The sequence below is a fragment of the Bombina bombina genome, chromosome 1 (genome assembly GCF_027579735.1).
Source record: "Bombina bombina isolate aBomBom1 chromosome 1, aBomBom1.pri, whole genome shotgun sequence".
In the NCBI taxonomy this organism is placed as follows: domain Eukaryota; kingdom Metazoa; phylum Chordata; class Amphibia; order Anura; family Bombinatoridae; genus Bombina; species Bombina bombina.
Genome location: NC_069499.1, coordinates 760,585,975 through 760,612,978, shown reverse-complemented (window position 1 = coordinate 760,612,978; position 27,004 = coordinate 760,585,975). Strand labels below are relative to the sequence as shown.

At 37.4% G+C, this 27,004-nt stretch overlaps 1 protein-coding gene across 1 annotated transcript in view; it reads right to left on the bottom strand.

The window, feature by feature from the left end:
• Nucleotides 1–27,004, bottom strand: part of TRPC5 (transient receptor potential cation channel subfamily C member 5) — a 400,026-nt gene that overhangs the window by 304,177 nt on the left and 68,845 nt on the right. Inside the window, exon 2 of the mRNA XM_053699326.1 lies at nucleotides 10,233–10,754. Coding sequence (XP_053555301.1) covers nucleotides 10,233–10,754 — 522 coding nt within the window. The remainder of the gene's footprint in view (nucleotides 1–10,232; nucleotides 10,755–27,004) is intronic.

Genomic DNA, 27,004 nt, shown 5'->3' with positions numbered 1-27,004 from the left:
ATTGACGGCCTCTGTAAAAACGAGGTACGTATACCAATTGAGGCGGTAATACGCCTTACGTTATGTAGTTTATATACTGTGTTATACTGTTGTTCACTTTGTTATAATGCATAAGCTGTATGCCATGTGATTTACCTCAATAAAAACTATTTATATAAAAAAAAAAAAAAAATCCAGGGACACTTAGCCGAAAAGCCATACCCATCCATGGTTTGCAAAGTTCCGCCCACTCCAATCCACACTAAAATAAGCACATAAATAATAGTAGTATAATTTAGCCATACTGATTTCTTAAAGGGTTAGGAAAGTTTAAATTAAATTCTTATAATTCAGACAGTGCATGTCATTTTTAAATTCACTACTACTTTATTCTCTTGGGTACCTTTGTTACAGCAATTCACTACTGGGAGCTAACTGTTGATTAGCGGCTACACACATTTGTCTTTTGTCATTGGCTCACCGGATGTGCTCAGCTAGCTCACAGCAGTGCATTTCTGCTCTGGAACTGACTTTAACTATGTGTTTAATCCCTTAGCAAACACATGGTTATATGCAAGCAATAGTGTAACAATGAAATTGCTCTAACATAGAACATTTTCTTTATGCAATGTTATAGCCTCAAGCTCTTCATCACCTCCCTTACTCTCAAGCACAGAATTGGCATAGGATAAATAACTTTACAGCAAGTAACAACCTAAGCATACAAGGGTTAAAATATTAACCCTTCAGCATCTGTATAGTGGGACACCACAAGGCACACAAATTTATATAGATATTACATAGCCTGAAATTAAACAGTGATATTACCTCAATATGGTTAACCTGCTAACTGCTGTCTTGGGGCTGCTGAGAACAATATATGCAGATATGCTGAGGACTTGCTAAGACACTATTCAAAGTTTCACAATAAGGTGACATTTTGTTAGGTAGTCATGTTTTTATCTTTGCAGCTGCAGCTATAGTGGGCAATGGGTTAAACGTTCCAGAAATACCACAGTAAATTTGGATGTTTTGCATGTTCTGTGAATTCCAGTACCAGTGCATGAAAATCCTGATGTGTTAAGCCCCTGCTAAGCAAAGCTAGTCAGTAAACATGGGGGCAAATTACACATGTTACAAATTCGCTTACCTGACACCTGACTTCACACTGCTATACTTCAGTACCACAGAAACCACTGTTTAATTTCAGAGAAAAAAAAACACACTGTAAGCAGTGAGACTAATCCCACAGCGACCTCTGTGGTGGAAGTACTGTCCTGCACACAATATTAAACTATATACAGACTGCATTCAACAAGGGACAAGCTTAAAAGGCAGGGACAGGAAGCAAAAAAAATGAGACTGTCAAAGGAAAAATGTCTTGTTTGGTATCTGAGAGGTTAAAGGACCAGTAAATACAGTAGATTTGCACAATCAACAAATGCATGATAAAAAGACAATGCAATAGCACTTAGTCTGAACTTTAAATGAGCTGTAGATTTTTTTTCTGACAAATGTTAAAGTTATGTCTTTTTCCACTCCCCCTGTACCATGTGACAGCCATCAGTCAATCACAAATGCATACACGTACCATGTGACAGTCATCAGCCAATCACAAATGCATATATGTATATTCTGTGAATTATTGCAGATGCTCATTAGCAGCTGGTGACTCGAAAAGTGTAAATATAAACAGACTGTGCACATTTTGTTAATGGAAGTAAATTAGAAAGTTGTTTAAAATTGCATGCTGTATCTGAATTAAAAGTTTAATTTTTACTTCAGTGTCCCTTCAATGGATACTTATATTCTTCTTAGTGTATCCCTGCTTGCATGGTTTCTAAGCACATTTTTATTTCAGGTGTGGGGCATGCTACTTACACACACAAACGAATACTCACAATTACTTATATTCACATTTTTGTCTGTGGGTGAGTAATGTATGTGCCTGAGTATATCAGTGTGTATGTCTGAAAGTGTCTGTGTGTATTTCGTAATGTGTGTGTGTCTGAATGTGCCTCTGTATATGTGTCTTTATCTGTATGTATGAGTGTTTATGTTTTTGTGTATGTGTGTTACTACCTGTACAACACCTTTAAGTTTCATTACACTCAAGAACACCTAAAGTGTGGCGGATTTCCATCATCCCAATCAGATCTGATCTGGATGATTGACAGCCCCTGCTCGTGTGGGATTGGCCGTGCACGGCATTGTACAAGCAGAGGTCTGTACAATGTTAAATGCGGACAGCAGATGCTGCCCTCTTACTGCAAGGCCTTTGATAAATGGAGCCTATTGAGTTTGCAATATTCAGTTATTTAGGTATATAATAGATTTTTGTACTGTGTTGGTCTTACTAGTGTAATGGATTTTTATGTTTTTTTGTTTTTAAACCTATTTCATATATATATGCCTTTTAAAATAGCATAGCATCTATTGTTCAACATTCCAGTTATTCACAATATTCACAAGCTCTATTAAGATAATTTATCACACGCAATTCTAGGATTCTTTATGAGACATACAAGACATCACTTCTGTCTTGTCTCATTCTTTAGGAATTAGTATTTGTAACAGTAAGACAGCATCAAAACAAAGGTTAATACCTATTGAGCTATTTTGTTAACAATGTAGGAGTTAATTATTTTAGCTGGCTAAAAAAATTGCCATGCATTTTATGAAATGGGAGATTTTCTTTCGCCTGAATGAATCTTTTATGTGTGCCATGCATAAATGTATAACAATTATGTCCCTTCTGTCTGCTAAATAAATAATCAGCCAGTGGTGGTTTTGTGAAATTCATAGCATGCATTCATTCTGCATATAAACTACTCCTCAAATCTAGGGGGGGTCAAGAGCTACCTGATCCCACACTAGAGATTTCAAGATGCGGGAAGAGAGCAAAGAACAGCAAAAAATATAAGTACTAGATAGCAAAACATGAATACAGAATGAATTGCAACACATTAAAAAAAAAAGCTTTATAAACTTAATTAAGCTATGTTGTCTATGCTTGCTATGTTATGGTGAGGACTTTCCACCATCCACAGCTCTTTATTTATTGTTCATTTTCGGATAGCATTATAGTGTTTGGTAGAAGCATACCTCCTAACTTTTTGCCTTCAATTTCTGGATCAGGAAGCTGAGGGGGGGAGGAAGACACATGGGTATACTCACAGCAGCGAAAGGGTGGAGTTGGATGTTTAATAGGCGAACTTGGTAATAAATGGGTGTTATTGGGTCCATATGGGTGTGTGGCTAAATAATGTCTAGTTTCTTTTTATGAAAACAAGGATATTTATTGAGGAGGAGTAAAGGGAGGAACATTAGCATATACCACTTTGACATTTACAAACAATGTAATAGAGTTGGGAGCTCTGCGGAATTAATTATTGTTAATAGTAGATAAGGACTAAGGAGCAGCAATGCACTAATGGGAGCAAGCTGTTGACTGGTGGTTGCACATACAGTATATACCTCTTGTAATTGGCTGACCTGATATGTTCAGCTAGCTCCCAGTAGTGCATTGCTGATACTTGAACAAAGAATACAAAGGAAGAGAATGAAGCAAATTTGAAAAGTAGTAAATTGGAAAGTTCTTTACATTTGAATGTTTTATATGAAACATGAAGGAAACATGTTGGCTTTCATGCCCCTTTATATTGTACTTACCTTTTTCTTCAAAATGTATTTCCTTCTGCTTAGAAGCAACAGGCAATGCTGACTTCTCAAGTTTTCCACTGCCTTGCAAATGCAGCCTCCTCCTTGCAGCCAATCCAAAGGAGATAAGGTTTAATTCACAGGAGGGTGCATCTGGGTCACAGTGGAAAACGAGGGAAGCAACAGTTCTGTAGGTGCTTTCAGAAGAAACAACATTATTTTTAAAATAAATAAGTTTTTGAAGGGACATAGAAGTGATGTGTTAAGTTCAATGTTTTATTTCCAATTTCATTTTAATATTGCAGGGTGTCATTAAAAAAAAAAAAATCTTGCATCTCTGTTGCAATCATTTTCTTTAAAAAAAAAATGGCCTACAGCAGGCAATACAACCAATCAGAGACCACAATATAATGATCAATGGGAGTTTGCTCTTAGGTGCTTGTTGCCTTGGAGATGAGAGACTGAAGCAGTAGTGCACATGTGCACAGCGCGTTTGCTTCTCACTTCCTTCAGGCAACAATCATTAAAGCTAATGAATCACTTCCATGTCCCTTTAAGCTTAAACAATGCTGTGTAATGAAACAAGGACTAGAAAGCCTCTTTCATTCTCATGATAACTTTATGCGTATGAGAAACATTTATTAAATCCTCTGCTATATATATTTTTTTAATTCTATTTTCACTACAATGATATTCTAAGGAGCAAACCCCATTTCAGTACATAATGTTTTCATAACTTCCAGTAATGATCATTTGTACTGTTATTTATAATTCAATGAAAAATACTTTCCTCTTACACATTCTTAAATTCCTGTAAAGCGAAAGGGATGCTACTATGCATTAAATGCATTAAAATAGAATGAGGCAGATTTAAAAAACAAATATATTCTGAAATCTGTTTTTGTTAAAAAAAATAATTATTGTTTTTAAGAAATTAAATTGAGCAGGGGTGTATAATGGTTTAGGGCAAAGAGGCTTGTGCCTAGGGAAACAGTATTTGGTGAGGGGGCAACACATTTTTGATGGGTAACTCTATGGCATTGTGCATTAATAATCTTATGCTCTACAAATATTCTCATTTTTCATATTATTACAAAAAGAAATGATCCATGGTTGTTTAATAAGAGTGCATGAGCCCCTCTGACTGTGAGAAATGTACAGGGTAAATATAACCTAATATTGTTACAGGTTCAGAGGGCAGCAGGCTAGACTTACACAAAAACGAAATATACAATCATACATGAGGATCCTAATCTAAAAACCTAGTCTACTTAGTTTGAGGGAATGGCTATAGCATGTAGTTTAGAAGAGCTATTTTTAGTGAAAAATGTGTCAGATAAAGTCATTTAAGTGTCTGTGTGGCGCTTACTTTGCTGTACACTTACTGTTAAAGGGACATTAAACCCACATTTTTTCTTTCATAATTCAGATAGAGAATACCATTTTAAACAACTTTCTAATTTACTTCTATTATCTAATTTGTTTCATTCTCTTGATATTCTTTCCTGAAAAGCATATCTAGATAGGCTCAGTAGCTTCTGATTGGTGGCTGCACATAGATGCCTCATGTGATTGGCTCACCCATGTGCATTGCTATTTATTTAACAAAGGATATCTAAAGAATGAAGCAAATTAGATAATAGAAGTAAATTGGAATGTTGTTTAAAATTGTATTTTCTACCTGAATCATGAAAGAAAATGTTTGGGTTTAATGCCCCTTTAATTATAATATTAGTCATATTTAGGAATAGAAGAGGGTTTATTTTACAATTTACACTGTTTAGTACAGTTTAACATTTAACCCTAGAAAATAAGTAAGAAAAGTTTGGTGAAAACACTATGGGGCCAATTTATCAATGTCCGCCAGACATCGCTGAATGCCGACAGCATACAATGTCGGCATTTAGCATTGCACAAGCAGTTCTAGTGAACTGCTTGTGCAATGCCGCCCCCTGCAGATTCGCAGCAGGGGGTGTCAATCAACCCTATTGTATGCGATTGAGTGGAATGATGTCCGCATCCTCAGAAGCAGTGGACGAGTTAAGAAGCAGCGATCTTAAGAACGCTGCTTCTTAACTCCTGTTTCCGGCGAGCCTGAAGTCTTGCGTGGAAACAGGAGTATTTGGCCCCATTCGAGCCATGATAAATCGGCCCCTATGAACTCACAGTGTAAAGATATAAGAGACAAACGCTGTCAGTAAAACTTCAGTACAGCTAATCCCTATAGTTAAACGTTACATAATTTCTGCATGGGCCAAGCCTCCAGCAATAAGTGGTGACAATCTCCCAAATTATAAAAATATTTTAACCAGCTGTATACACAGAATGAAAGCCAGAGATCCCAATTGTCCTCCATTAAAGGTTGGGGAGTTCAACACAGCTATTCCTCTTGCTACTTCCCCCATTTCTCTCAATGAAACCTGGGACTGCCCAAACCATGCTAAGAAACATCCAAACACTGCTCTTTAACCAATTAAACTCCATGCATGTGACCATAAATCTCAGAATGCCAGGTGACATGCTCCAGGGGGTGACACCACCAGGCAGGAATTTATTCTACTCAAGTAATCCTCCTCCCGTGACAGTGTCACCTCTTCTGTGGCACGGGTTCCCTTGAGGCAACATATCTGGGATTAGAGTTGCCACCTGTCCAGGTTTTCAAGATGGCTGTCTGGGATTAGAAGAGCATCAGGCCCAGACATTTGGTTTTAGGTTTCTTAATATGCAGCGCTATAATGGCAGTGCCAGCTCACGTGGTTGTGTCACTCTTTGTCAGTTTGATGCCCTCCTTACTGTCTGTAGTTCTGTGTCTCAGGGGAGTCACCTGAGCCCACCACCCAGACTTCCTGCTAGTGCTCCCCTTCCAGTGACTGTCTATGCTGGCCATTCCCCACAACAAGAAGCAGTGACCGCCTGGTGGTGAGTTGTGACATGACGTGATGTTAAGCTCATGCATGTCCTAAGCACGTGCAATAATCTTGTGGAAGGTGAGGTGGAGGAGCGTGGAAGAAGGAACTCCTCAAGGATCCATTCTATCAGTGATGGTGTGACTCGTGGCTCAGTATGCAGTATGTAGGGCACAAAGTATTTTTACTATGCATGTTTAACATTTAGTTTTAATTTCCTTTAATAATTAATTTTGTACAAACAGTTAGGGGCCTATTTATTATGTGTCTGTCCGACAGATATCGCTGAATGTGGAGAGCAATACGCTTTCCGCATTCAGCATTGCACCAGCAGCTCTTGTAAACTGCTGGTTCAACGCAGCCCCCTGCAGATTCGCAGCCAATCGACCGCTAGCAGGGGATATCAATCAACCCGATCGTACTTGATCAAGTTGAATTGCGGCAATGTCTGTCCGCCTCCTCAGTGCAGGCGGACAGGTTATGTAGCAGCGGTGTTTAGACCGCTGCTTCATAACTGGTGTTTCTGGCTCCATACGGAGCTTGATAAATGAGCCCCTTAGTGTCTAGACGATTATTATTATTATTTTTCATATATGCTATGCCTGGTAACTACCATTGTTTTTCTAAAAGCTCTTATTTTGTAACATTACTTGTGGTATCTGGTTTTATCAGTAACTGCCTTGCAAAGTACAAAACTAAGGACACAAGGTTCCATTGTTTTATGTTTTTTTAATGGATGATAGGAACATTTTTGAGTAAATATTTTCCTATGAATTGTGATTTTTCTTCATCAGTTATAACCTTTTGTAAACAATTTAAAAATCTATCCTTATATGTTATTTCTGTTTTCAGTTCCTAAATATATGGCCTTTCATTTTTCTATCAAGAACAGTTATAACTTTTTCCTACAAATATAAATCAGGCACAAAACAAAACAAGAAAAGATTTGATGATCAAACACAGGACGGTTAAAGGATCATGTTTCCAACAGAGAAAACTGTTGGATTTTGGGTAAGAAGGGGAATGGCCTAGGGTGATGCCCATGTTATTTAGTTTAGTTTAACAAATATTGGTGGATCCCACATGACTTGCAAGGGAACCATTTCCAGCTGTCTATAGCTGTGTCAATGCTGACACTTCTAATATGGCCACCAAGTATATCATATATACACAGAGCTCATATGACCAGATGACAACAGAATGAAAGCAGAAAAGCCCTTATAATAGTTAGGGATCCACCACTATTTTTGAAGAAAATAAATAAATAAAAGGGACATATGATTAGTCTTGGACTGTTAGGGAATCTAGAGGGTGCTAGGATGTTAGGCATCCATTATCATTTTTTAAACCCCAATTTTCTAAGGTGTCTGTAGTCCTCCTCAGATCTTTCTGGGTCAAGAAGAGAAATAAATGGGGGAAAGGGGCTTGAAATAAGAAAAGCAAGAATAAGTGGCCGCAACTGTTTAACCCCCACCAATGATATCCATCTGCCCTTCATAGGGAACTTTATAGAGACCTTTGTTAACACCCCTAATTTTAAGGCATTGAACTGCCCCTGTGTAAATTGAGACATTACAGCAGTTTTTGAAACTGATGGAAGCCATGTGACTTTACCATATATAGCTTGATGTAAATGATGAGGATGATATGACAAAAATTTTCCAAAGATTAAGGTAATTGATACATGAAGAAGAAACACATTTCATACTAGGTTGAAGATTTATGAGGTAGCTAAGCCTACTTACTTATCATTATTGTCTAAGTTTGCTTTTATGAAAATGCATAATGTTCATCATAAATCTTTATTTAAAACCAGCATAGTCATCATATACATAATCACAAGTCAAAATTAAAATTTCAAGATTCAGCAATGTGAGTAGGAAAGTTATACAAGCAACCCGTAGAGGAAGCTTTAGCTGAGAAAGTCAGTGCTGAGTCACAGCAGGAAACAACCATAGCTCTGTCTTCATTCACTGTTACTCACACGTACTATTTAGAAGTCTCCAATCCAAAATAAATATACACACTCTCAGTTTGTGTTCAGTCTCCTTTATTAAACCTTGCTTCTAGCTATACAACTTGTCATGTTCACTGATTTAGTTTACCATAAAGTGTCTGAAGAACTCTAAAGCTCCCCCTTCAGGTTGCTTTTATATCATTGCTACACACACTGCTGACATATTGAGCCCAATAAATGTGCAGATGAGTATGCTCCCATTAAAAAGAGTTTCATGATTCAGATAGAGCATGCAATTTTAAGCAACTTTCTAATTTACTCCTATTATCACATTTTCTTCATTCTCTTGCTATCTTTATTTGAAAAAGAAGGAATCTAAGCTTTTTTTTTTGGTTCAGACCGGGTGGACAGCACTTTTTTATTGGTGGATGAATTTATCCACTAATGAGCAAGAACAACTCAGCTTGTTCACCAAAAATGGGCATCTAAACTTACATTCTTGCATTTCAAATAAAGATACCAAGAGAATGAAGAAACTTTGATAATAGGAGTAAATTAGAAAGTTGATTAAAATTGCATGCTCTATCTGAATCACGAATGAAAAAATTTGGGTTCAGTGTCCCTTTAAGTTTCAACAGCCCAGGAGGCTAAGAAAAAAAAGAAAAAATTGAGAATTTATGGAAGTAATTTTGAATTTCATGTCTGTTTAATAAATCACTCAATATATTCCCTTGAGTATTAATAGAACCAACAACAATATTACAAAATAAACCTCTGTATTGCAGTCAACAAACAGCAAATTAACAAAAAATAACCAGATGCACCATCAAAAAAACTTAAGAATTCTTTACTCGAACAACTGAACAATATTTATTTTTTACAAAGACAGTTTCAGGATGTTAATTGTGCCAGCCATAAATGTTTTTCCATGTAAACAAAATCTAATACTTGTTTGTGTGTTCTCTGACTGGAAATGATAGAAATGAGCAGTAGTCAGCACATTCAGGTTACATTTACTGTCACTTCATCATATTTTAATAGCTAATACTGGCTGATAGAAAAAAACAGGAAGAACATTCACAGCTTTATAGTTAACCAAAAAAAAAAAAAAAAACACCAATGGGACATCAATTCTGCAGTCCAAATTGCAGTCTCAAAGAAGTGAAAATTACAGTACTAAGGGGGAATTTCAAAACACAAGGATAAGATAAGGTTTGGGAATAAAATGTACTGACATGTAAGATATACAGAAACCAGGTTTAAAATTAGATATGAGATTCATGACCAGATCTGGAAACAATCAGGTTTGATCAAGAGTTTCAGCTGAAGTATCTAGGGACATAACTATGTTTCACTGTTGACATTCTGTGAAATGCTCTCTAAAAAGAACTTTGAGTACAGTAGTCCTGCTATTGCTATATGCTACTATATTATTTATAGCCAAGAGAAAAAAAAAACACATTCTAGAATCTTGCAAGGAAAAGTCCCTCAAATCTTACATATATATATAAATGGATGAACACCCATTTTGATGTCTAGTTATAACATTAAAAGTGCCTACATATGTCCATAGATACATTTTTATTCTTCAAAAATAGAAATCTGTTTTTAATTATAAATGTTTTAATAATCTCTCCACATCAACAGCAGACAACACAATACAATTACATTGTACCAATTATAATATAAATCTTACATACTCTTCCTCTTATAGTTTTATAGCATCTTACCTCTTTCTGATGATACTTTATTGCTACCTTTAGCTTGGCAAGGTCATGACACTTTTGAGGATCCAGCTCCTCACTCTGATCATCCCTATGGTTGAGGATAATCTCCAGTTCTCTAGAGCTCCTTGCTTGGTCAAGAAGGTCCTTGGCAAACCTTTTGCACTGCTGAGATAGTTCTTCATATTCTGCTTTAAATTCATTCTCCACCTTACTCAGCTCTTTCAACTCCCAGCCAAGGCGGAAGGACGTTAAAATGGGGTCCTCACTAGATAAGGCAATCAGAGAAGGGCTGGCGAGAGCCTTGTAGATGTTGAGCCGAGACCTGGAGTGTCTTAGGCTGTCAACTTCTGAACTGGAGACACATTCTACACAGTTGCAACGTATCTGATGCGGGCGAGGGATAGTCACCCTTCTTTGGACTAAGAGTTTTATAATTTCATAGTTATTGGTGTGAGCAGCCAGCATAATAGGAGTAATGTCCGGTGTGAACTCTGAAAACTGGGTGTCCATCATTAATGTTGGCACCTGGATAAAAAAATAATTTGCATATAAAATATTATTAGACCATGCACTAGAAAATCTATCAAGCAATAACAATACAAAGTTAGCAAGAGACAAGGAATTGCTAAGGCTTTAGGCACCGTTAGATCAGGTTATATTTTTGTTTTGTAAAAAAAAAAGGAAATCTAGATTTAGAGGCAGATGGGTGTGACATTGCAGCCTTTAAAGAGAATGCACTATTTTTTTAAAAGCAACATTCCATTCCAATAATCAATTAATCAAGAAGTAAAATGCATTAAATTAGATGTTTAACCCCTTAATGACCACAATGTACCCTGTATGTCACTGGTCGTTAAGGGTTTTTTCAGGACATAATAGCACAAGTCTAGCAAGAACACGCTATTAATGCCCTCCCTCCAGAAGGCTTTGTGGAATAGAGCAGTCTCAACGCTGGTGGCAAGACCACGCTATAAAACAATCAAGTCCCAAAAAAAGGCCAGCGACATACAGGGTACGTCGCTGGTCCTCAAGGGGTTAAAAGTGCAAACTGATAAAAAAGTGTTTTTGCTTGGAATACTGCTCATGAGGATTCTCACTGCAAAGTGATTCGAAAGCAGTTTTTTTTATGTGTATTGGAATAGCTTTAAATTTTATAATGACATAACACTGTAACAGCCAGTTTGAAGCACTCTTTTTAATAGACTGGAAAAGAGCCTGTTGGGTTTATTAACAGATTCTCTTATTTTAAGGCCCCTTTCCATATTTTTACTTGACAAGAATAAATATTTCAACAAGTATGAACCAAAAATGGTGCTTCCATTTATTTGTTTTTAATCGGATTTTTGAGAAATACATCATGTTGACTATATCATTTGCTGTAACCTTTACTATGTGTTAAATGAGTTTGAATCATAGACTTCCGTAAAGATGTATTACATTGTTAAATTATGCATTAAATGTTTGTATAATTATGTGTGGATAGGAAGTTTTCATGGCTTGAAGAAGCTGGGTGATTCATATCTAAGAATCAGTTACTATGAATATTTTTTTTTTAAATTTGAACAGGGTTAGAGAAAAAGAAATACACTAAGTAGAAAAACAGCAAAAAGAAGTGGTAGAATAATTTAAAGGAAAAATAGAGGATGGGAACATTAGGGGATCTTAGAAAAAAGGGGGGAACAAAATCAGAGATAAAGTGGGCATAATAAGGCGTACTCCCATATAGTTTTTCCCTATTTGACAGGGAAATGTTTGGCAATAAGATTTGTATGCTCGGGCCACATATAAACTTTACTCTGTAAAAATACTTGTGATTTTACTATATGAAAAGGTAAGGGTTAATTATAGCCACCCCTTTAAAACCTTATTGACACATTAAATACACTGGCAAAAATATCAAAATATTGTTGAAATAAGGATTAGGAACCTTCTTTTGGGTAATGTTAACGGGACAGTATACTATATGATTGTTTTTCCCTTACGGAGTTTCCAATTACTTTTTTTTACCAAGTGCAGAGTATAAAATGTATGAAATTTGCTTTTTAAGGCTTATTTGTATATATAAATTAGCTGATATTGTGTTTTGAGGCCACAACCTAATAAAATGGGTTGAGCTTGTAGGAAAAATCAGATCTCATTACTTTATCAAATTGTGTACATATACATGCTTCTTTATCTTATATCTTGCAATATTTTCACCCGAGTAGCTCTGTCCCCATACTGATAAAGCCTTTTTACTGGATTCAGATTTAGAAAAAATGTTCAGAGAAATATTTTTTTATGTACATCAAAGACTCTTCAATGACTTGAGTTGCAATAGGATTAGATTACTGTATTAAAGGGACAGTCTAGGCCAAAATAAACTTTCATGATTCAGATAGAGCATGTAATTTTAAACAATTTTCCAATTTACTCTTATCACCAATTTTGCTTTTTTCTCTTTGTATTCTTAGTTGAAAGCTTAACCTAGGAGGTTCATATGCTAATTTCTTGGACATTGAAGCCCACCTCTTTCAGATTGCATTTTAACAGTTTTTCACCACTAGAGGGTGTTAGTTCACGTGTTTCATATAGATAACACTGTGCTCGTGCACGAGAAGTTATCTGGGAGCAGGCACTGATTGGCTAGACTGCAAGTCTGTCAAAAGAACTGAAAAAAGGGGCAGTTTGCAGAGGCTTAGATACAAGATAATCACAGAGGTTAAAAGTATATTATTATAAATGTGTTGGTTATGGAAAACTGGGTAATGGGTAATAAAGGGATTATCTATCTTTTAAAACAATAAAAATTCTGGTGTAGACTGTCCCTTTAAGTATTGGACAGCTTTTGCCAAGTAGAAAGGAATATTTGTTTTAAAGACAGTAGCAACAATTTTGCAAGCCACATCTGATATAAACTATAATTTTGGATACAAATGTATATTTATATATGAATTATAATGAATCTGATTTTTAAACCTTTAAAAATTTGTTTTGAGGATTTTATATACACCAGCTACTAGTACCTGTGAATTGCTAGCACAGTAAGAGTTGTTATAAAACTATGATAACGTTTATTAACAGACTAAAAGGCTTAAAAGGTTCATTAAAATCCACTACTATGGATTTCAAATTTGCTCTTTTGCTCCATTAAACCCGTTTGCTTCTAGTAAGGAACATAGGGGCCTATCTATCAAGCTCTGAATGGAGCTTGATGCCCCGTGTTTCTGGCGAGCCTGCAGACTCGCCAGAAACAGCAGTTATGAAGCAGTGGTCACAAAGACCGCTGCTTCATAACCTGTCCTCCTGCTCTGAGCAAGCGGACAGACATCGCCGGAAATCAACCGGATCGAGTACAATCGGGTTGATTGACACCCCCCTGCTGGCGGCTGATTGGCCGCGTGTCTGCAGGGGGCGGCGTTGCACCAGCAGCTCTTTTCATATAAAGATAGCAAGAGAACAAAGACAAATTGATAATAGGAGTAAATTAGAAAGTTGCTTAAAATTGCATGCTCTATCTGAATCACGGAAGATTTTTTTTGGGTTCAGTGTCCCTTTAACCCCTTAGTGACCAGACCACTTTTCAATTTGTTGACCATCTGGGACCAAGGCTATTTTTGCATTTCTGCGATGTTTGTATTTAACTGTCATTTTCCTCTTACTCATTTACTGTACCCACACATATTATATACTGTTTTTCTCGCCATTAAATGGACTTTCTAAAGATACCATTTTTTTCATCATATCTTATAATTTACTATAAAAAAAAATATAAAATATGAGGAAAAAATGAAAACAAATGCACTTTTTCTAACTTTGAGCCCCAAAATCTCTTACACATCTACAACCACCATAAAATACCAATGCTAAACAGTTTCTAAATTTTGTCCTGAGTTTATAAATACCCAATGTTTACATGTTCTTTGCTTTTTTTGCAAGTTATAGGGCAATAAGTACAAGTAGCACTTTGCTATTTCAAAACCATGTTTTTTCAAAATTGGCGATAGTTACATTGTAACACCAATATCTGTCATGAATCCCTGAATAACCCTTCAAATGTATATATTTTTTAAAAGAAGACAACCTAAGGTATTAAACTTGGGGTATTTTGACTTTTTTCATGCAACCATTTTACCACCAATCTATGCCAAAGTTTGGGGGGGAAAAAAAAATAATTTGATTTTTTGACAAAATAGCAATTTAAGAATACATTTACTGATAATATTAAGGGTTACTGCCAAATAACACCCTCATATGTCTTCAGCAGCATCTCCTGGGTACAGTGATACCACCCATGTATAGGTGTGTCGGGTTCTCGGGGGGCTAAAAGCTCTTATTTTTAGGGAGCGCATTCCAGTTTTTCAACTTGGAATTTTCACATCGGTCATCATGCACCCATGTCCTATTTGGGACATTTCTGAAGCTGGTCAATGGAATTTACCCCCATCAAACCATATATTTTTGAAAAGTAGACACCCTAGGGTATTTCAAATGCTTGTATTTTAACACTTTCCATGCACTAATTCAACCACCAGTCTTTGTCAAACTTTTGGGTAGTCATTATTTTGTGTTATTTTTCACACACATTGTACTTTAGGCATGGATTCTCAGTTCCTGTTATGTGTTACTGCCAAAAAAAACCTCAATATGTGTTCAACAACATCTCCTGAGTACAGTGATACCACCCATGTATAGGTGTGTCGGGTTCTCTGGGGGCTAAAAGGCCTTAATTTTAGGAAGCGCATTCCAGTTTTTCAACTTGGAATTTTCACATCGGTCATCATGCACCCATGTCCTATTTGGGACATTTCTGAAGCTGGCCAATGGAATTTACCCCCATCAAACCATATATTTTTGAAAAGTAGACACCCTAGGGTATTTCAAATGCTAGTATTTTAACACTTTCCATGCACTAATTCAACCACCAGTCTTTGTCAAACTTTTGGGTAGTAATTTTTTTGTGTTATTTTTCACACACATTGTATTTTAGGCATGGATTCTCAGTTCCTGTTATGTGTTACTGCCAAAAAGCACCTCAATATGTGTTCAACAACATCTCCTGAGTACAGCGATACCACCTATGTATAGGTGTGTTGGGTTCTCTGGGGGCTAGAAGGCCTTATTTTTAGGAAGCGCATTCCAGTTTTTCAACTTGGAATTTTCACATCGGTCATCATGCACCCATGTCCTATTTGGGACATTTCTGAAGCCGGTCAATGGAATTTACCCCCATCAAACCATATATTTTTGAAAAGTAGACACCCTAGGGTATTTCAAATGCTTGTATTTTAACACTTTCCATGCACTAATTCAACCACCAGTCTTTGTCAAACTTTTGGGTAGTCATTATTTTGTGTTATTTTTCACACACATTGTACTTTAGGCATGGATTCTCAGTTCCTGTTATGTGTTACTACCAAAAAACCCCTCAATATGTGTTCAACAACATCTCCTGAGTACAGTGATACCACCCATGTATAGGTGTGTCGGGTTCTCTGGGGGCTAAAAGGCCTTAATTTTAGGAAGCGCATTCCAGTTTTTCAACTTGGAATTTTCACATCGGTCATCATGCACCCATGTCCTATTTGGGACATTTCTGAAGCTGGTCAATGGAATTTACCCCCATCAAACCATATATTTTTGAAAAGTAGACACCCTAGGGTATTTCAAATGCTTGTATTTTAACACTTTCCATGCACTAATTCAACCACCAGTCTTTGTCAAACTTTTGGGTAGTCATTATTTTGTGTTATTTTTCACACACATTGTACTTTAGGCATGGATTCTCAGTTCCTGTTATGTGTTACTGCCAAAAAAAACCTCAATATGTGTTCAACAACATCTCCTGAGTACAGTGATACCACCCATGTATAGGTGTGTCGGGTTCTCTGGGGGCTAAAAGGCCTTAATTTTAGGAAGCGCATTCCAGTTTTTCAACTTGGAATTTTCACATCGGTCATCATGCACCCATGTCCTATTTGGGACATTTCTGAAGCTGGTCAATGGAATTTACCCCCATCAAACCATATATTTTTGAAAAGTAGACACCCTAGGGTATTTCAAATGCTTGTATTTTAACACTTTCCATGCACTAATTCAACCACCAGTCTTTGTCAAACTTTTGGGTAGTCATTTTTTTGTGTTATTTTTCACACACATTGTACTTTAGGCATGGATTCTCAGTTCCTGTTATGTGTTACTGCCAAAAAACACCTCAATATGTGTTCAACAACATCTCCTGAGTACAGTGATACCACCCATGTATAGGTGTGTTGGGTTCTCTGGGGGCTAGAAGGCCTTATTTTTAGGAAGCGCATTCCAGTTTTTCAACTTGGAATTTTCACATCGGTCATCATGCACCCATGTCCTATTTGGGACATTTCTGAAGCCGGTCAATGAAATTTACCCCCATAAAACCATATATTTTTGAGAAGTAGACCCCCTAGGGTATTTGAAATGCTGGTATTTTCACACTTTCCATGAACTTATTTAACCACCAGTCTTTGTCAAACTTTTGGGTAGTCATTTTTTTGTGTTATTTTTCACACACATTGTACTTTAGGCATGGATTCTCAGTTCCTGTTATGTGTTACTGCCAAAAAAAACCTCAATATGTGTTCAACAACATCTCCTGAGTACAGCGATACCACCTATGTATAGGTGTGTTGGGTTCTCTGGGGGCTAGAAGGCCTTATTTTTAGGAAGCGCATTCCAGTTTTTCAACTTGGAATTTTCACATCGGTCATCATGCACCCATGTCCTATTTGGGACATTTCTGAAGCTGGTCAATGGAATTTACCCCCATCAAACCATATATTTTTGAAAAGTAGACACCCTAGGGTATTTCAAATGCTTGTATTTTAACACTTTCCATGCACTAATTCAACCACCAGTCTTTGTCAAACTTTTGGGTAGTCATTATTTTGTGTTATTTTTCACACACATTGTACTTTAGGCATGGATTCTCAGTTCCTGTTATGTGTTACTACCAAAAAACACCTCAATATGTGTTCAACAACATCTCCTGAGTACAGTGATACCACCCATGTATAGGTGTGTCGGGTTCTCTGGGGGCTAGAAGGCCTTATTTTTAGGAAGCGCATTCCAGTTTTTCAACTTGGAATTTTCACATCGGTCATCATGCACCCATGTCCTATTTGGGACATTTCTGAAGCTGGTCAATGGAATTTACCCCCATCAAACCATATATTTTTGAAACGTAGACACCCTAGGGTATTTCAAATGCTTGTATTTTAACACTTTCCATGCACTAATTCAACCACCAGTCTTTGTCAAACTTTTGGGTAGTCATTATTTTGTGTTATTTTTCACACACATTGTACTTTAGGCATGGATTCTCAGTTCCTGTTATGTGTTACTGCCAAAAAAACCTCAATATGTGTTCAACAACATCTCCTGAGTACAGTGATACCACCCATGTATAGGTGTGTCGGGTTCTCTGGGGGCTAAAAGGCCTTAATTTTAGGAAGCGCATTCCAGTTTTTCAACTTGGAATTTTCACATCGGTCATCATGCACCCATGTCCTATTTGGGACATTTCTGAAGCTGGTCAATGGAATTTACCCCCATCAAACCATATATTTTTGAAAAGTAGACACCCTAGGGTATTTCAAATGCTTGTATTTTAACACTTTCCATGCACTAATTCAACCACCAGTCTTTGTCAAACTTTTGGGTAGTCATTATTTTGTGTTATTTTTCACACACATTGTACTTTAGGCATGGATTCTCAGTTCCTGTTATGTGTTACTGCCAAAAAAACCCTCAATATGTGTTCAACAACATCTCCTGAGTACAGTGATACCACCCATGTATAGGTGTGTCGGGTTCTCTTGGGGCTAAAAGGCCTTAATTTTAGGAAGCGCATTCCAGTTTTTCAACTTGGAATTTTCACATCGGTCATCATGCACCCATGTCCTATTTGGGACATTTCTGAAGCTGGTCAATGGAATTTACCCCCATCAAACCATATATTTTTGAAAAGTAGACACCCTAGGGTATTTCAAATGCTTGTATTTTAACACTTTCCATGCACTAATTCAACCACCAGTCTTTGTCAAACTTTTGGGTAGTCATTATTTTGTGTTATTTTTCACACACGTATTTTAGGCATGGATTCTCAGTTCCTGTTATGTGTTACTGCCAAAAAAAACCTCAATATGTGTTCAACAACATCTCCTGAGTACAGTGATACCACCCATGTATAGGTGTGTCGGGTTCTCTGGGGGCTAAAAGGCCTTAATTTTAGGAAGCGCATTCCAGTTTTTCAACTTGGAATTTTCACATCGGTCATCATGCACCCATGTCCTATTTGGGACATTTCTGAAGCTGGTCAATGGAATTTACCCCCATCAAACCATATATTTTTGAAAAGTAGACACCCTAGGGTATTTCAAATGCTTGTATTTTAACACTTTCCATGCACTAATTCAACCACCAGTCTTTGTCAAACTTTTGGGTAGTCATTATTTTGTGTTATTTTTCACACACATTGTACTTTAGGCATGGATTCTCAGTTCCTGTTATGTGTTACTGCCAAAAAAAACCTCAATATGTGTTCAACAACATCTCCTGAGTACAGTGATACCACCCATGTATAGGTGTGTCGGGTTCTCTTGGGGCTAAAAGGCCTTAATTTTAGGAAGCGCATTCCAGTTTTTCAACTTGGAATTTTCACATCGGTCATCATGCACCCATGTCCTATTTGGGACATTTCTGAAGCTGGTCAATGGAATTTACCCCCATCAAACCATATATTTTTGAAAAGTAGACACCCTAGGGTATTTCAAATGCTTGTATTTTAACACTTTCCATGCACTAATTCAACCACCAGTCTTTGTCAAACTTTTGGGTAGTCATTTTTTTGTGTTATTTTTCACACACATTGTACTTTAGGCATGGATTCTCAGTTCCTGTTATGTGTTACTGCCAAAAAACACCTCAATATGTGTTCAACAACATCTCCTGAGTACAGTGATACCACCCATGTATAGGTGTGTTGGGTTCTCTGGGGGCTAGAAGGCCTTATTTTTAGGAAGCGCATTCCAGTTTTTCAACTTGGAATTTTCACATCGGTCATCATGCACCCATGTCCTATTTGGGACATTTCTGAAGCCGGTCAATGAAATTTACCCCCATAAAACCATATATTTTTGAGAAGTAGACCCCCTAGGGTATTTGAAATGCTGGTATTTTCACACTTTCCATGAACTTATTTAACCACCAGTCTTTGTCAAACTTTTGGGTAGTCATTTTTTTGTGTTATTTTTCACACACATTGTAATTTAGGCATGGATTCTCTGTTCCTGTTATGTGTTTACTGCCAAAAAACACCTCAATATGTGTTCAACAACATCTCCTGAGTACAGTGATACCACCCATGTATAGGTGTGTTGGGTTCTCTGGGGGCTAGAAGGCCTTATTTTTAGGAAGCGCATTCCAGTTTTTCAACTTGGAATTTTCACATCGGTCATCATGCACCCATGTCCTATTTGGGACATTTCTGAAGCCGGTCAATGAAATTTACCCCCATAAAACCATATATTTTTGAGAAGTAGACACCCTAGGGTATTTGAAATGCTGGTATTTTCACACTTTCCATGAACTTATTTAACCACCAGTCTTTGTCAAACTTTTGGGTAGTCATTTTTTTGTGTTATTTTTCACACACATTGTACTTTAGGCATGGATTCTCAGTTCCTGTTATGTGTTTACTGCCAAAAAACACCTCAATATGTGTTCAACAACATCTCCTGAGTACAGTGATACCACCCATGTATAGGTGTGTTGGGTTATCTGGGGGCTAGAAGGCCTTATTTTTAGGAAGCGCATTCCATTTTTTACACTTCCCATTTTCACATCCCATGCACCCATGTTCTATTTAAGACATTTCTGAAGCCGGCCAATGTAATTTACCCCCATAAAACCATATATTTTTGAAAAGTAGACATCCTAGGGTATTTCAAATGCAGGTGTTTTAACACTTTCCATACACTAATTCAACCACTAGTCTTTGTCAAACTATTGGGCATTCATTTCTTTGTGTTATTTTTCACATACATTGTACTTTAGACATGGATTCACAGCTCCTGTTATGTGTTACTACCAAAGAAGACACCAATATGTGGTCACCAACATCTCCTGAGTTCAGTGATACCACCTATGCATAGGTTTGGTGGCTTGTTTGGGCGGTGCAATGCCAAATGTCTGACATGTGTTTGTGATTTTTTTTCACATTTAACATATTTTCTTTGCCTATCGTCTTTTTTTGGGGGTCTTTTAACATACCCCAATTTATTTGTTTTCCATAAATGTGATTATATTTAAAAAGTTGACCCCCCAAGGTATTATACATGGAGTGGTTTGATGACTTTGATGCAACCGTTTTAGCCCAAAAAATTGGAGAAAGTATATGGTGGTAATTTTTCAATTTTCATTGTTACAGACACATTGCTTTTTTACTATGATTTAGGAGAGACTGTTGTAAGTTATTGCAAAAGAATACTTTAGGTTGTTTTCTGCAAGGCACCCTGAGTACACCTATGCCCCCCATGCATAGGTTTGCCAGGATTTTGGGAAGGTTATGTTACATGATTTTAGTTATTAAAAATGAGAGTATTTCTTCTGATAGGCCTATCTTTAGTTTGGGGCCTATCACATACCCCACTTTTATTTATTGCATTCAAAGTGTATATTTTTTAAATGTTGACACCCCAAGGTATTGTATATGGTGTGCTTTGATGCCTTTGAAGCAACCGTTTTAGCCCAAAAAATTGGAGAAAGTATATGGTGGTAATTTTTCAATTTTCATTTTTACAGACACATTGCTTTTTGACTATGATTTAGGAGAGATTGTTGTAAGTTATTGCAAAAGAATACTTCAGGTTGTTTTCTGCAAGGCACCCTGAGTACACCTATGCCCCCCATGCATAGGTTTGCCAGGATTTTGGGAAGGTTATGTTACAATTTTATGACTTGTGATTTTAGTTATTAAAAATGAGAGTATTTCTTCTGATAGGCCTATCTTTAGTTTGGGGCCTATCACATACCCCACTTTTATTTATTACATTCAAAGTGTATATTTTTTAAATGTTGACACCCCAAGGTATTGTATATGGTGTGCTTTGATGCCTTTGAAGCAACCGTTTTAGCCCAAAAAATTGGAGAAAGTATATGGTGGTAATTTTTCAATTTTCATTGTTACAGACACATTGCTTTTTTACTATGATTTAGGAGAGACTGTTGTAAGTTATTGCAAAAGAATACTTCAGGTTGTTTTCTGCAAGGCACCCTGAGTACACCTATGCCCCCCATGCATAGGTTTGCCAGGATTTTGGGAAGGTTATGTTACATGATTTTAGTTATTAAAAATGAGAGTATTTCTTCTGATAGGCCTATCTTTAGTTTGGGGCCTATCACATACCCCACTTTTATTTATTGCATTCAAAGTGTATATTTTTTAAATGTTGACACCCCAAGGTATTGTATATGGTGTGCTTTGATGCCTTTGAAGCAACCGTTTTAGCCCAAAAAATTGGAGAAAGTATATGGTGGTAATTTTTCAATTTTCATTTTTACAGACACATTGCTTTTTGACTATGATTTAGGAGAGATTGTTGTAAGTTATTGCAAAAGAATACTTCAGGTTGTTTTCTGCAAGGCACCCTGAGTACACCTATGCCCCCCATGCATAGGTTTGCCAGGATTTTGGGAAGGTTATGTTACAATTTTATGACTTGTGATTTTAGTTATTAAAAATGAGAGTATTTCTTCTGATAGGCCTATCTTTAGTTTGGGGCCTATCGCATACCCCACTTTTATTTATTGCATTCAAAGTGTATATTTTTTAAATGTTGACACCCCAAGGTATTGTATATGGTGTGCTTTGATGCCTTTGAAGCAACCGTTTTAGCCCAAAAAATTGGAGAAAGTGTATGGTGGTAATTTTTCAATTTTCATTTTTACAGACACATTGCTTTTTGACTATAATTTAGGAGAGACTGTTGTAAGTTATTACAAAAACATACTTCAGGTTGTTTTCTGCAAGGCACCCTGAGAACACCTATGTCCCCCATGCATAGGTTTGACAGGGGTTTTGGTTAAAAAAAAAACAGGCCCAATTTTAGAAAAAAATAGAGTAGTGAAATGTAAAAATCTGGCACAGTAAAAGTAAAAAAAACAAAAAAACATCTAACTATAAACATAACCAAAAAAAATATATATATATGTAACAGCAAATGTATTTATTTTTTAAAAAATTGACCATTGTATGGTACCGCTTGAAGCAGTCCCCAATGCAGAGTGCAGGCTGTCCAGGGCAATCAGGACAGTAATATATGGTGTCCCTTCTCTTCCCCCTCTTGGTACAGACTCTGCATTTTTTTTGTTGTTTCTGCTTTGTGGCATTAGGGGGGATTTTAAAAATAAAATGGGTAGCCCCAACTCTGCTCTCTCCCATCACCGCCCGGGGAGCAGGTGCATCATGGTACAAAATCCCCGTAATAATCTGGAGCTGAAACTGTAAAAAAGTCTTTTTAACTCTGGGGTTTGCTTTTTTGAACAACAAAAAAGCGTTGTGGGTTGCAATATGCATTAGGTAAATTGCAACCTTTTTGTACCAGGCCCTTGTCTTCCGCATAATTAGATAGGGCTGCAGCAGCTGATCAGCCAGATCAACCCCACCCATATGCCGGTTATAAGACTTGATGCACACTGGCTTCCTTATGATCTCAGCTCTGCCACGTACAGAAACCGCCACCGTCCTCTCTGTGTGGATGGTGGTAAGAAGGTATACATCCTTCTTGTCTCTGTACTTCAGTGCCAACAGCTCCTCTTGGCGCAGAGCTGAGGTCTCCCCCCTTCGTAGCCGGGTGCGTACAAGCTGTCCTGGGAAACCTGCGCGGTTCTTTTTAATTGTACCGCAAGCTACTGTATCAAAGCAATACAGTAGCTTGAACAAAAGGACACTTGTATAAAAATTGTCTAAGTACAAGTGATACCCTTTGTTCATTAGGGGTAATATCAGGTCCCAGACAATCTTGCCAGTGGTTCCCATATGTTCTGGGCAACCTGGAGGGTCAAGGTGGCTATCCTTTCCCTCATACACCCGGAAGGCCTGAGTATACCCAGTCTCGCTGTCACAGAGCTTATACACCTTTACTCCATATCTGGAGCGTTTGGAAGGAATATACTGCTTGAATCCCAGCCTTCCCTTATACTTCATTAGGGATTCATCAACGCATATATTCCTTCCAGGTGTATAAGCCTCTGCAAACCTGGCAGAAAAGTGGGTTATCAGGGGGCGGATTTTATACAGCCTGTCAAATTGGGGATGCTCCCTAGGGGGGCACAGGCTGTTGTCGCTGAAGTGCATGAAATGCAGAATCATTTCATACCTCTTCCTCGACATAGTCTGGGAGAAAATGGGGGTAGAGCAGATGGGGCTAGTACTCCAGTAGGAGCGAATGGAGGGTTTCTTTATGATGCCCATCAGCATAGTCAATGCCCAGAATTTTTTGAATTCTGGCACATTGATGGGGGCCCATTGCTGCTTTGCCAAATATGTTCCAGGCTTTGCAGCACGGAACTGATGGGCATATAAATTAGTTTGGGCGACAATGTTCCCCAATATATCATCGCCCAGAAACACTTCCAGAAACTGCTGGGGGCTAAAACCTGCCACATCTATATTTATGCCAGCATTTGCTGTGAAGGGTGGGATATCTGGCCTCTGGAGATGAGGCGTTACCCACTCTTCAGCAGCAATGGCAGCAACACGCCTCCTTCTGGCAGGGGGGCTAGCAGGGGGGCTGGCAGGGGGGCTGGCAGGGGGGCTAGCAGCCACAGATACATCACTATCAGTTGAGACTGCATCTAGTGATGTATCTGAGCACATGGCAGGGTCAAAATTGGGGTCTGAGTCAGAAATAGAGGCATCTGACTCTGACGCAAGGATGGCATACGCCTCCTCAGCACTATATCTTTTCTGTGACATTTTTGTATCACAGAAAACAATTACTAAAAAAAATTAAATTAACTAAATTAATTAACTAAATTAACTAGCAAAAAAGTACAGCTATGCTACTGCCAGTGATTTATAGCGATCACTGGCAAGCTAGAGGTTAATGGCTCTGAAAATTAAATTAAATTAACTAAATTAATTAACTAAATTAACTAGCAAAAAAGTACAGCTATGCTACTGCCAGTGATTTATAGCGATCACTGGCAAGCTAGGGGTTAATGGCTCTGAAAATTAAATTAAATTAACTAAATGTTTCTGAAAAGAGCCTTTGGGTTTTTAAAAAATTACAACAACAAAATTAACCCCTAAAAAAATGCACAGACAGCAAAATGCAGCAAAAAAAAAAGTGCACCTTTGCTACTGCCAGTGATATATAGCGATCACTGGCAAGCTTGGGGTTAATGGCTCTGAAAATTAAATTAAATTAACTAAATGTTTCTGAAAAGAGCCTTTGGGTTTTTAAAAAATTACAACAACAAAATTAACCCCTAAAAAAATGCACAGACAGCAAAATGCAGCAAAAAAAAAAGTGCACCTTTGCTACTGCCAGTGATATATAGCGATCACTGGCAAGCTAGGGGTTAATGGCTCTGAAAATTAAATTAAATTAACTAAATGTTTCTGAAAAGAGCCTTTGGGTTTTTAAAAAATTACAACAACAAAATTAACCCCTAAAAAAATGCACAGACAGCAAAATGCAGCAAAAAAAAAAGTGCACCTTTGCTACTGCCAGTGATATATAGCGATCACTGGCAAGCTAGGGGTTAATGGCTCTGAAAATTAAATTAAATTAACTAAATGTTTCTGAAAAGAGCCTTTGGGTTTTTAAAAAATTACAACAACAAAATTAACCCCTAAAAAAATGCACAGACAGCAAAATGCAGCAAAAAAAAAAAGTGCACCTTTGCTACTGCCAGTGATATATAGCGATCACTGGCAAGCTAGGGGTTAATGGCTCTGAAAATTAAATTAAATTAACTAAATGTTTCTGAAAAGAGCCTTTGGGTTTTTAAAAAATTACAACAACAAAATTAACCCCTAAAAAAACGCACAGACAGCAAAATGCAGCAAAAAAAAAGTGCACCTATGTTACTGCCAGTGATATATAGTGATCACTGGCAAGCTAGGGGTTAATGGCTCTGAAAAGAGCCTTTGGTTCTATATTTTTTAACAAATAAAAGAAATAAATCTCTCTCTCTGCTAAATACAGGTCTCTCTCTCCAACAAAATGGCAAGTGAGGAGAGGGAGGGAGATCCACACTGATCATAGTCAATATTTACAAATATTGACATGATCAGACAAATGGGGTATTTTATTATTATTTTTTTTTTAGGGTGGGAGGCTCAGATTGGGTGACCCTAGCTTGCCCCTATGATGATGCAGGCTAGGGACACCCCCAGAGGCCCCATGATGCACTGGGCATCGCCATCTTGGATGCCTAGTGAAGGGGGAGGGGGGGGGGCTATTTAGGGCTTTTTTTTTTTTTATTCGTTTTTTTTTTTTTTTACTTTTTATTTTAATTTACAACTAACTAAGTGCCTCGACCCACCGAGGCACTTAGCAAACAAGCAGAGCATCGGAAGCGTGTCCGATCGCTTCCGATGCTCTGAAACACTGCCGGGCTCCACGTGGAGCGAAACCGGAAGTGATCACTCGTGGGGGAGTGATCAATCCGGTCCCGGCACTCGGGAACAGTATTGCAGGATGCCTAGACCTCAAGGCAAGCCTGCAATACTGTTAGAGCAGCTGGAAGCGATTTCGATCGCTTCCAGTGCTCTGTTAAACCAACGACGTATGCCATACGTCCTCGGTCGTTAAGTGCTTTTTTTTTGAGGACGTATGGCATACGTCGTCGGTCGTTAAGGGGTTAAGAAAAAAATTGTATTTCATGCCCCTTTAACTGAGTTAATCAGTTGTATAATTCGATCAAACAGTTCTGTTGGCGATAGCTTCCATGTGATTTACTTCAAGGAGAATAAAGACAAAAAATAGGGATTAAAAAAAAAAAAATTGTTCTATGCTTTAAGATACCCTTATTAGATGCAGTAAAACAATATTTTAATTCTGTTTTAGGCAAGTAAATATAAATCAGTGATTATTTCCTCCAGGCAGACATACAGACAAGCTAAATCTGTTACCGGCAGCTACTTATAAAGAAATGATAACCCCTTCAGACACCTACATACAAGATGTAACCCCCCAGGTAGCCACATAGCAAACACTGATCCTTCAGTCAAGTACATATAGAGCAGTGGTTAACACCTTTTGGGCAGCAGCATATAGAACAGAGATAAACCATTAGGGCAGCTATGTTTGGAGTATTGTTAATGGAACAATGTAGTGCACAAATTACATGTTGTACTTTGTTATAGCATGCTATTTTTGCTTTAGCAACTCTGCAATGTTGTGTGTTTAACTCTGCAAAGAGATTCAAATATTATTTTTATTGCATCTAACAAGGTTATCTCTATTGCATTAGATACTTTAATTCCTTTTTTAGGCAAATACATTTAAATCAGTGATTACTTCCTAGGTAGATATACAGACAAGTTAAATCTGTTAATGGCAGCCACATATAAAGAAATAATAACCCCTTCAGACAGTCACCTACATACAAGATTAAACCTTCCAGGTAGCCACATAAAAACTGATAACACCTTCAGTCAATTACATATGGAACAGTGGGGGCAGCTATGTTTTGAGTAGTGTTAAAGGTACATTGTATTGTACAATTTACATGTTCTACTTTGTTAT